At 44.3% G+C, this 12,696-nt stretch overlaps 1 protein-coding gene across 7 annotated transcripts in view; it reads left to right on the top strand.

Annotated features, from left to right (window-relative positions):
* The window catches only part of LOC116854145 (POU domain, class 6, transcription factor 2), a 158,176-nt gene that overhangs the window by 129,915 nt on the left and 15,565 nt on the right, over nucleotides 1-12,696 (top strand). For all 7 annotated transcript variants that reach the window (XM_032835769.1, XM_032835771.1, XM_032835772.1 and 4 more), the window contains 5 exons: nucleotides 8,282-8,456; nucleotides 8,566-8,724; nucleotides 8,854-9,045; nucleotides 11,034-11,195; nucleotides 12,298-12,551. In XM_032835769.1, the coding sequence (XP_032691660.1) occupies nucleotides 8,282-8,456; nucleotides 8,566-8,724; nucleotides 8,854-9,045; nucleotides 11,034-11,195; nucleotides 12,298-12,551 (942 nt within the window). The remainder of the gene's footprint in view (nucleotides 1-8,281; nucleotides 8,457-8,565; nucleotides 8,725-8,853; nucleotides 9,046-11,033; nucleotides 11,196-12,297; nucleotides 12,552-12,696) is intronic.

The following is a 12,696-nucleotide window of genomic DNA, read 5'->3' on the forward strand; positions in this document are numbered from 1 at the left end:
AGAGAGAGAGAGAGAGAGAGAGAGAGAGAGAGAGAGAGAAAGAGAGAGCTGTGTAACGTCGGTCAAGAACCGGAGGGAAATTTCGCGAAAATGGTAAATTTCGCATGTTGGTATATTGACGCGAAAATATATCCGGAAACAACGATTTTTTTATTTCTGCCGGCAATGCGTTTCACAGTTTAAATGACGCGCATTGAATAACTACAAAAAAATCCAATTCGATAGTATATTATCTCGTCAAAGGCCGGGCGGTCGCGTACTCGCGCAGGGATAATTTTAGCGGCGGCCGCGTATTCAACGACGATTACGGCGCATTTTCAATATTGCGGCGAGAAATTCTCATAAATTCCTTATAGCGGCGTGTCCGAGCAGTAGTCGTTAGAACGCGTTCCTCAAAGAACTGTATCTGGATATAATGAAGGATCCATTTACAAGTAAGATTCGCCTCGCGACTTCATTACCCACGATTTTACCGCGGACGCCTCGCGGCATTCGTAATGAGCGATGGTCATTCATTTTAATATCCATTAAATGCAAATACCGTCGGCACAAACGTTTACTCTTATTTCGAATTATTTCGCTGACTCGCCGTAATTGAGCTTTTCGAAGGAACTCAGACGTGGCGACATTATCGCGGGAACCGTTCAGACAAGAATCATATATTACAATGCTGACTACGTATGATCGTCGCCGAATCGTATGAGAAATCAAAGTATATTCCTAAAATGCGCGATTCCATTGATGGTTTGATTATTTATTAACACTTATTGACTGCCGCGCTAACTTCCGTTGATTATACAAAAGTCTAACTGATAATTGAATTACTAGAGATATGGTAAATAAAAGTAATTCGTGATGCATGCATCTTTCATTTTTCGTTTTATTAGCTCTTTACTCTCTAAATTTCTTGCAGTAAAATTCCACTCGGAAAATGAAGTGATCATCGAGTGATTTTCCATTCATATGAAGTGGCTTCTCTATTCTGTGAATATTTTCACTCGAAATTGAAGAGTGAATCTAATATACTTTATCTTCACAGAAGAATATATTCACTTTATTCGACGAAAATATTCACTCATGGAGTCAGAATCCACTCCAAGCTTGAGTGAAACATTCACTCCTGATTGATTTTAAATGACAGTGTTTTCATTATTGCTCCGAGTGAAAATATTGCCACTTTTCGCTCGCTTTGAATGATATTGTACTCCAAGCAATTAAGAGAGTATTTTGTATAACCAATTCTGTGTAACCAATTCTGTATAAGGTGTAATTGTTTATATTTTATACTCTCTAAATTTGTTTGAATGGAATCTCACTCCAAACAAGTGAAAAGTATCTTCTTGGGGCGAAGTATTACTCGGAATCATAAAAGTGAACGTTTCACTCAAGCTTAAAGCGGATTCTGACTTCACATGAGTAAATGTTCCAATTTATTTGAGCGAATATATTTCTATGACAATGTGGTGTATATCAGATTCGCTGTTTAGTTATTTTCACTAGCACAGTTATTTTCACTCGAGTGAAAATAATCTATCAGTGATTTATAGTAAAGCATTCGCTTTATATGAGTGAGAAATCCCTCGAATTCGAGTAGCCATATTACTCTTCAAGTGAAATTTCCAAGAAATTGGGATAAAACCCAACTTAATAAGATGATGTCAGTGCCGATCGTCGGTGACTGCCACGGCATTCAGCGTGTTAATAAATCTGTCAGACGAGTCTGGTTCAGTGTTCGCTCGTTAAGTTTCTAAAATCCGTCTCGTAAGGTAACCGGCGAGAGCGCAACGACGACTTTGTGAAGACGACGGCGTTCGTGCGCGACATGCTCTTCGTTCTACGCGATTCACGTAAGAGCGGCGGGAGACTCGTTGCGCCGTCGTCGTCGCCGCCGTCGCCGCTTAAATTTTGCCTCAGCACGAGCGAATGTGTGCGGGGGTGAATCGTGTTGGCGTGCAACGACGGAGATTTTTCGGGCTCGCGTGTGCCGCAAGAGTAAGACGCGATGCGCGGATGCTCGAGACACCGTTACCGGCAGAACGCGCCGGTCGTTATACACTCAACATTCTGCAATCTACCCTTTCTATCGGCCTTAATTTATGTTGAGTAAGGCAACGGCGCGAGCCCACCCTCAGCTTGCTCCGCTAGGAAGCCTCGGTAATGTTTCAAGTGGCTTGTCTGTTGTTAATTTACCCCGGTGGGGCCTTGATGGGGGTCTGTCTACCCGCCGCCACGCTCCACTCGTTACGATAAATCGGTCATTATCTGTTCTACCTACGCGTCGTGTAAGTACCGCGAGTCGGGCGCGACTACACCGGCGCAGCGGCGTGCCGTTGGAAATTTTCGATCCGCTCCAGATTCACATCGAATAATCGTCGCTGCACGGCGAAGAACTGCTTTCTCGCTTCTCGCGTTGTTTCATTTCGCAATGTGGAACGCACTTTTTATAAAGTATTTTTTATGAAGAATCTCATCAACTTGCGATTACAGCTAACTCCTCTGCTGCCTGTGGCTTTGTCCACCAGCGAGTGAAATGGCCGTCGTCTGTTTAATGATCGAGGTCCTCGCGATTTTTGGCACTTCGTCTCGCTCGTCGTCCATGCATGGTCGGTGAAACGGTCGTAAACATATACGAATCAAGAGAGAGCGAACCCTTTTCCGCGTATCCTCGCACCCTTTCGCGCCGGGGCAGGCCGACTCGGGTGGAACATTAATATCGCGAAATGAAGCTCATTTGCATATAAATAAGGCGGTGGTGGGGCACGGCGACGGGGCGAGGGAAGCCAGGATGAACCACCCCGCTGCTCCGCTGCACCCCCCCTTCTTTTACCCTCCCTTATACCCCCGAGCCTCGACTCCCCAGGAACCCCACCCTGGACTAATTACACTTACAGACAAAGCGGCCTGAACCGAGGGGTCGAGCGGATTCTGTCTCTCGCTCTCTCGATCCTTCTCCCTTTCTCCTCTATTCCGTTTTCTCCCTCCCTCTCTCTCTCTCTCCCTTTCTCTTGCATGACTATCTCCACGATTTCTCTCTCGCTCCCTGCCAAACCGTTCCTGTCTACCTTTCCGGCTGTCTCTGTCCTGTGCTTTCTATGGAGAGAGCAGGCTCTCTGCCACTGTCTCTAGCTGGGTTTCCACTCCCGATAACACCCTTTCGCAATGACCACGTGATAATTGCAACCCCCCGCGGAGAGCAGGATTCGTTAGAATTCTTAATCGTAAAGGAAATTCATCGTTTTCTCGGCTTTTCGCACCTCCGAGGTGACGTATCGAGTGACTCGAAGTAATTATCGATCCCAATCGATCGCCTGACCACAGACAGTTGAACTGGTTACATCCGCGACTACTTTTAATGCGATGGATGCGAGATTCAAGAAGCTTCTCAGAATCGCACAAAAGGCAAAGGTCTTCGTATCGCCGAGTACGAAAATCGCACGGCAGCCCCGAGCTGTCCTTTTCGCGCACAACTCGCAATGATTTCGATCGTGTTGCGTTTCACACGAACAAAGCTCGCGGGCGCGGTGGTGTTTTCTGCCAAAAAAAATCGCTCAATTTTCATAACGGCTAACGGTGCTTCGCTCGACAAATCGATCGCCGGGGCAGGAACAGCCGCGACCGAAGATGGGATGAAATGGCGCGGGGCGGCACGGCGCGGCGTTTCAGCAAGAAACATAAAAATGCGTATTACCGATTCCGGAATACGGCCATTAGTCTGAAGTCAGCGCGGCTATCGTTTATTAAGCGCAAACAGATATTAATGTATTTTTACACGCGCCCACGGGTTTCGTTCTGCTAGCCGCCGCCGCCGCCGCCGCCGCCACCGACGCCGCCACCGCTGCCGCCGCCGCCGCCGCCGCCTACGCTGTCCGACGCCGCCGACGCCAAACTACAGAGCGTAGTCCGCGCCGGGGTCGAAGCCAAATCCAATTACTTTTATTCGGGCGAAATGAGTGCAGCTAAGTCATTAATACTAATCAATGGACCGGACCCGGACCAGCCAGCTATAGTGCGCACAGGCTCGGGCGTTCCACAGGAATTACCCATAACTCAAACGGCTCGAAATGACTTTATTGCAAAAAACTTGCGCTTTGCTACCGGCCGCGCCGCTTCTCCTCGTATACGCATTGTTAGAGAGACCCCCGCGCCGATAAGTAATGTTTATTGTTGCATTTCCAACGACCAACCGAACGCCCTCCTCGCCCTCCTTCCGCCGACCGTGTATTTTTTTCGCGCCTCCCACTAGCCGTTCGTATTCACCGCCCGCAACCCCCGGATCCGCCGCGGGAAATGAGTGGGAAAGAGCGAGGGATAGGGAGAGAGTGGATCCAGCCCAGTTTTTCGCATTAGCGAGATGGCCTATGGACGAGAGCTAACGATTTTTCATCGACCGTGCGACCGATTTCTCCCGGGGAATTTAAAACGTCGACAATGGCGAGACCAACGGCGTGGGTGGCACGGCCGCACTTTACGCTCGGCTCGGCCGCACACAGCTCGACCATCGAATAGTCTTCGAACGCGAGCGAGGAATCAGGCGATAATTAGAAAGTGTGTCCTGATACAACGAGGAGTTTTACAATTATGCAAAACTATACACAGAAAGATGTATACTGTATTCAAGTGAATCTTATTTGTTTCAATAAGTTTATTGATTTTCATAAGTTTATATATCCATGTTTATACCACAATTCTATCACACTAGTATCAAATTTATTCAAAATACATGCTGGCTCCTAACAAATCTAGCATTTCAATCAAGAACATTAAATTGAAACAAGAATTTTGTTTGCTTACTGTACAAAGTCGAATCAATTTTTTCTTTGGTAAAATCTTATAAAATTATTGTGAACAGAATGAATTCTTCTTCAGAATACTTGATAATGAGCTTTTTCCAAATCTTACTCAATCTCGTGATTATATTGTGAGTGTATTAATAAGACAGTCGATGGAATGACAAATTTAATAATAGAATGTATATCTTTCATAAAAGAGTGTAAATAAAATGAAAAAAAGCAGTAGAAATTGGTGATTCAATAATGCTTCTCAAATGTCTAAAGACAATGCTCGCGAACAAACGTTCGGAGACGACTGACCGTTGCTCGCTTCGAGCTATTGCCAAGTCTAATATGACTAATACTTATATTGGTCGAATTCTCAAGCTATTGATAAATCATCGGACGTTTCGGTATCGCTCGCTTACATCATTCTGGTCTGGAAGAACGCTTCGACGTTTACTCATGACCGTTTCTTGGAACTGATTGTCTTTCCAAATTCTAACAACTCGTCATTTTTGTGTCCCCACAATAGTAAATCGATGATAAGCATCAAATTTTTTCGAAATACATTCTGGTAATCTTAGCATTTCAAATTTTTTCGAAATATATCCTAGTAATCTTAGCATTTTACGTTCAACAATATCAAATTAAAACAAAAACTCGCGCAGTTTGTTACATGAAATCGGATTAACTTGATAATATTCTTGCAAAGAAGATATATTCTTCTTTTGAGTATGCGATAATGAAATTTTCTCAAATTTGTAATGAGCATATCTTAAGATTATTATCAAGAAAATAATCTTTGTTGAAGATAACCATTACTTAAAAGAAGAAAAGACTTGAGTAATCGCGTTTCTTAGCTGTAGAGTGGTAGTTTCTTTTTGTTTCGATAATGAAATTTTCTCAAATTTGTGATAAGCATATCTTAAGATTGTTATCAAGAAAATATTTTTTGCTGAAGATAATCATTATTTAAAAGAAGAAAAAGAACTGAGTAATCGCTTTTCTTAGCTGTAGAGTGATAGTTTCTTTCTGTATAGAGAAACCTCGAGGATATAATTGAGAAATTAACTCGCTACATCTTCGATTAAAACGCGTGTCGATATAATATACAAATATCGCACTGTGCTCGCGCGGAAATAATAGTAGAGTAGTTACTTATTTCCGCGGGGAAATTGACAAGGATACCGGTCACTACGTTGATGGAAAGTCGATGATTTCGCGGAAGAGTTCCATGCACCGCGATGTAGCGGCGCTGATTAATTTATGCGAAATATCGAAAGCTCGTAAACATATGTTTCTACGACTGGCTGTATATCGCACGCACTTTTACAAGCAAAATGGTCGAGCCTGTGCATTCAACTAATCCCCCTCGCCTCGTCCATTTAATATAGGGTGACCATACTGGCGATATAGCCGTTTACGAATTTGCGTGGAAAAAAAATTGAACTGCCGTACCCCCTGCGCCTCCTATTTTCGTTCGTTACCTATCGACCGGGCTTTATCTATTTTTTATGCAATGAAATGCCTCGACCAGCGGCGTGCGCGGTCCATTGTGCGACTTTGACGAAAATTCAAGCCGGGATTACAAGCCGCACCCAGAGGATATTCTCTTTTTATAAAAAAAAGTCTGGTTGAATATGATGAAATTGTCTGACGATACAATTAATGTGATATTTGTGAATATGATCGGGTCATTTTATCGGTTCACAGCTTCATCGCCTTTTCCGCTAAGAAAAGAACAAGAAAGGCCTTGTTACAGACCCCAACGCACTCGAGTGCAATCGAATCTCGCACCAATAAAACGTATAACTAAATACATAATTTTCAAGACCAAATTGTTTAATTTAAAGCGTCATCGCTTTTTCTATATAATATCGAAAGTATCCTTTCGATATTACTCCACGTTACGTTACCTCTTTTTCTCGCAAGATTTGCGTGAACAACAACAGAACAACAACGTCAAAAGTGTTGTGACTCCGTTAAGGCGATAGCCACCAAAGAAGCTTCCCCAAGATTTATTCATGGGTCCAGTCACCCGCCAAAACTCTTTTCCCTGAATTATTCGAGTGTCGAAGCTCTAAAACGCTTAATCTGTATCCAACTATGGCGATACACGTTCCGGCATATTTCCATACCATTATGCAAAGAGGCCGCACCGGTAACATTACTCTCCGCTGCACAGCCACCACCATCGTCGATATACACTCGTGGTAGTAAAGCATTACGGCATATATACTCCATCGATTTATTATAATTTAGATTGTCTTCTAAGAACCTCGACTATACGCGCACACGTACGTATATATACGGCGCGCCTTAATGTGCCGGCGTTCGTTAATTATTCCGCCGGTATTCCGTAAATATGCATGAATTATATATCTGCCGACACGAAAGCGGAGCAACGAGGGAACGCGCGATTAATGTATTTTTTCGCACGGCGATTCTCGCCTTCTCACAGTAATCCTTCCTGGCAGCGTCGCTCCTCGCCCCTTCGGCGGAATTTTTGGGAAGTCACGGCGCGCCGTATGACGCGCGGTCCTATCGAATTAGTATTGATTAAATCGAGCGGTCGGCCGAGCGACCGAGTTAATTCCAAAAATGTGTTATTGAGCGTGAATAACTAAATCACCTTGCCCGCACGGGCTTGCCGGATTATGTTTATGGGCAAGGACCGATATCAGAATAATACCGACGGACTCGATTTTCATCGCCACGCGTGAGTGATACCGAAATTAATATTCGACGATGATTATCGGGACTTTACAAGACTCGTCGCGTTGTGTTACGTTACATCGCAACGTGTCGCGTTTCGAATTTTGTTCTCTTTAGCTCCGAAAGAAAATCTGTATTAATTTCACACGTGTAAAATGAGTTTGTTTCATAAATATAAGTATAATATTATACAATATGTGTTATGTAATATACAAAATGCAACAAACATGTGACATGTATATCAATGTACAAGCAATACACATTTCATCACTTCTTGTAGTATATATTGCGATAATTATTATCACTAATTTACTTCTTCTACTCCACATATCCCATCACTGCTTGTTTCTCGCTTTTACCGTCCTGAAATGAAATATTTTAACGTGCAGCAGCTAGACCGTGAATGATTATTAATCAATTTTCGGCGTTAAACGTGCCGCCGCAATAAAAAGCGTGCTACGTTAACGAACCACGTGCGTATAATTGAGCGTTTCGGCAGGAATGATTGCTAGCTTGCGCTAAAACCTTTGCGTGACTGTCCGATTGATTTTTGCGAGAGAAAGAAAGAATAACCCATTCTATTTCGAAGAGCCAGTCACGTATCTGGTCTCTTGCAAATAATTAGCGATGTAATTCGATCGAATCTACTAACATGATAATACATGTTCGATCGATCGACGTAACGTTAATAATATAAATTCCATTAATTGGAATACATTTTCTACGATTTTTATATATATATTATGTAAGGCGATCGACTCGATTTCTGATCAGAACATGTTTATTTGTTGCAGGAAAGCGATAGGAGCAGCGCCGGAAGTCCGGAGCCGGCGACAGGTGCACTCCACGAGCACCAAATGATGATAGATGATATGAAGAATTCGCGGAAGAGACGACGGAGCCCATCACCCGAAAATCTTCATCAAGCGAAGCGCGCGGCGGTAGCGCAAGCTCATCTGAACGGAACGAGTAAGTGCGAGAGAAGTAGCTAATTCGCGGATGTGAAATTACATACGGTCAATATAGCTTGTATGAGATATTGACATTGCGTTTCTAACCGGTGGATTTTTATGTGCAGTGGCCGGTATGGTGACGCTCCAGAATCTCCAGAACCTAGCAAATCTGCAAAATCTCCCACAAGTTGCGTCGCTGGCCGCCGGCCTTCAAGGAATGACAGCGGGATTGACTAATAATCAATTGATCAACACTCCCTTGAACTTAACCGTCAGCTCGTCAGGTAACAGTCAAAATGAATATAAAACGAATCGAACGATCGCGTCGGCGCAGCTCGCGATGTCGCGAAGGATCGAGAAAGAGGCGGCAAAAGTAATTGAACGCGGCGAAATCGTTGATTTCTCACTCGCAGGCGGAACGGTACCAACAGCCTCGAGTACGACGGCGGCCCCCCATCTTCTGCCACCTAGTTCGGCCCCAATGGCGACGTTACCTCAGCTATTATCTCAACCGCAACCGGTCGCGATGCCTCAATTCATCCTAACGTCCGGTCAATTGGTTCAGGGCATTCAAGGGGCTCAGCTTCTTATCCCCACTTCACAAGGTAAGTCGCCGAGCGTCGTAGAATTTCCATGTTGCCTCGAACGCACGAGCAGCGCGATTCTCCTCGCCACACATATATTACCATCTTAATATAGACTTCTCGATCCCGGGCTGCCGAAATGTCTATTTCACCGGGCCGATGGACAATCTGCGAAATTACAACTTCCCCACCGAAATTTCATCGACAGTTTCCATGCGCGAAATGATTGTGCGTCTGCCCCACGGAGCACATAGCCCGACGCTGTGCCCGCGCATAATGTTGTGCAATCAAGATGTGCCGATATATAATATAATATCGACTATCTCTGACCAGCTCGGACTAAGGCTGGCCCGTCGCCCATACTTAGTGGTCCTAGACTGCCTCGGCGAGCACAGGGCAAACTCTGCAACTAATTTCAATGTATAATTAACGTCTCACTACCCCTTTCCAAGCCCACGAATCCCACCCCATCTCCTACCTCCTTTCTCGGGTCCGCCACCCCCTCCTATACTCCTAACCCTCCTAGCACTCACTGGCTGGACATCGCAGCTCCGCGGATTCGGCCGCTATTATATCGATTGCGGTCCGCGCTAACTTCGTTTCTACCAAGTTGGGTTCCTATTCTGGCAATCGGGAGAGGGAGGGAGAAAGAGAACCAGAGAGACAGAGAGAGAGAACGAGAGAGAAATGGAGTGAGAGAGGGGCGTAGCAGGGGAGAGAAAGAGAAGGAGATAGAACCCATGGTGTAGGCGGAGGTAGAGGGTGGCAAGCAGAAGGAGAACTTTGGGATTCCGCCTAAGTGGATTGAAGTTCGTGGATATGGACCGGCCGCGGTAGGATGACGAGTTACGTGGCGGCAAATAATGTTTGCACTGCTTTTCGACTCAATCGATGGTAACTGACTAACGCTCGATTGGTCTCTGATAGACATCGAGTGTCGGCGAGGATGAACTGGAGGAGTGCTCGAGAGAGTGCGGTCAATAGGGTTGTCGTTCATAGGAATCATTGTTCACCGGAATGTCCGTAGCTTTATTTTCAAATGATATATCGCCCGGCCGAGATTTTATCCGTCGTGTGAGCGTGATTAAGGACCAAAAAACGGCGAGGATAGAAATACACGCCGTGGGAAGTCGTGCACATCCTGATTGCCGTGGACAGAAATAACATCCTTCGGATCTTTCTTTATATCCGATATAAATAAATTTCCGATATTCATGAAAGTAGAAATGATAAGAAAAGGAAGGTAGAGCTAAAGAGAGAGAGACGAGAGAAAGTTCTCGTTTAACCTCTAGTGGCTATGTTGAGTCCGCAAGCCAATCCACAGGCTGCATATCGCAAAGTACTATATCGCGGATCACGATTTAAACGACGCGTCGCGAAATCATTGTCGCCGCGTACGTCACGTCTGAACGAAAAGCGAAAGCGCCGACAAGGTGTTATCGTCCGGTAACGTTTGAACTGTGCATTAATCGGATTGTCGGTTGACCTTACCTCAGAACGTGAAACTTTTATGGCTGTTCAGAATACGGGATTTGCTTAGCTTAGCTGTAGGTGGCAACACGGGTACGTACTCATGATCAGTAATCATATTAAGCGCGTGTACAGGGTAATCAGATTAGCGGAGCTGGAGGTAATCCCGAAACTATTCTAAGTATGATTAGGCGTCCTTCTCGCAGCGTAGTCCAGTGCCAGTACCTGTACCCACTATTAAGATGACGATAATAGTTTGCCAACTACGCTAGCCTGCGAGGTTACCTGCCCTATGGGTTGCCTAATAATCCCTCTATGAGACTCTGATAACTTTACTACCCATCCTGGATCAACGACGCGTGGACTATATTCACAATGGAAATGAAGTACTATTGATTCGAGACACAATTATGTAGCGCTTGAGAACACCGCGATTAATTAATTCCCCCGTACTCGCGTTCCCGATTTTCCCGGTGTACGCGACCTCTCGCGGAGAGAGCGAAACGTGTCGTCCTGAAAAATACTTCCCGTTTTCTCAGGCATCGCTACCCAGACCATCCTGACCATACCGGTCAGTCACGTCACGAACAATCAGATGGTGAACTTGGCGCTGAGTAATGGACAGGTAGTTTCCACGACGCTGGCCAACCTTCAATCCCTAGCTCAACCGCAAAACATGCTTAACACGCCCACGAGCAACGGTAAGTTCAGCCTTAACCAGTTCACTCGTATAATTATAAGAGGGCTTCGCGATGCGTCGTAATTAGCATCTTTCTTTGCGCCAGTGGCCAGCCGATGCGACGTTTATCTTTCTCCCCGTAAAGCCCGCGGTAACTACGCTGTCGCTAAATATATTTTTCCGTGTTTTAAGGCTTCTGAGCGCTTGCCGCGGCCATGTTAAATTATGACGTCAGAGACGAGAAATGACACGTTGAACATTCTCGCGTACCATTTTCAAGTAAACAGATGTTTGAAGGAAGAAATACTTTTAACTGCTAAAGCATACTTGTGAAATTATTGTTTATTTATTATTTATTGTTAATAATAATTAATTGTTAATTTATTATTTATAATAATTGAAATATATATAATTAAAATTCTGTGAAAACTGCAATTTTCCTATGGTAATTAATAAATAGCCGTAAAATTAAAATTAACGTGACAAAGTCGCGCGTAACCTCGCGAGTTTTTGAGGAACGGTTAGGGAAGGTTAGAAAAGAAGGTTATATATTACTTATAATTTTACGGTTTTTACGATAATTTTATTTATTCACTGTCAAGGGAAAATGATAATTTTCCGGTCATTTTACAAACATGCTCAAGTGATCTCAAGTGTTCTTTCATACTTTTTTATAATAAAAAATAGTACGCAAGCATTTTTTGCATGTATTTTCTCGCTTCGACGTTATCAATTAAGAGTTTTACGGCGAGGGATCAGAAGCCTTTATACACGATTCATTGTTGTGACGTTATCGTGCATCTATAAGAGAAAATGTATCATGATTGCGCCGCGATTTTCTTCTTTTAGAGGAAGATTTACCTTCAATATTCGAAATTTTATATAATAATTGGAGTACAATATGTATTATTTTTTTTCCACGTTATCTCGCAAGACGGTTTTGAATAATCGAGCACTTGAAGAATGTTTCTTTTCCTGACATTTCAAAATGTTTACGACGACATGTCTCATCGAAAAGCAGGCCGGATATGTTAAAACACTATGACTGCTCTGTTTACTAAAAGCCCGTGATTAGACATAGCATCGGATGTCGTACTATTTGCATTTACTTGTCCTTGTATCAGTTCCCACGAGCCCCAGCCTGGCATCGGGATTAGGACTGAACCCTGCCGCTCTGCCGCATCTTCTGAGCAATAGCTCGGCAAGCCAACAACTTCTGAGCGCAATGCAGCCTCAGCAACTACTTCAGGCTGCCCAAGCGGCGCAGGCACAAGCGGCGCAAGCCGTACAGGCCGTTCAGGCTTCTCAGCAACCACTTCTAACGACATCGCCTCAGCAGCACAGCCACCGACACACTTCGCATATGAATCATTACACAGTACGTATGACCATCTCCGATCCTACTGTACAAATATTCTTCCAGTATGTGTATATATATATATATATATGTGTGTGTGAGTGGTGAGTGAGTGAGTGTAAGTGTCAGTGTGTGTGTGTGTGTGCGTGTGTGTGTGTGTGTGTGT

Source organism: Odontomachus brunneus, unplaced genomic scaffold (genome assembly GCF_010583005.1).
Source record: "Odontomachus brunneus isolate Ranch 3 - 2012 unplaced genomic scaffold, Obru_v1 Obru_scaffold_008, whole genome shotgun sequence".
In the NCBI taxonomy this organism is placed as follows: Eukaryota; Metazoa; Arthropoda; class Insecta; order Hymenoptera; family Formicidae; genus Odontomachus; species Odontomachus brunneus.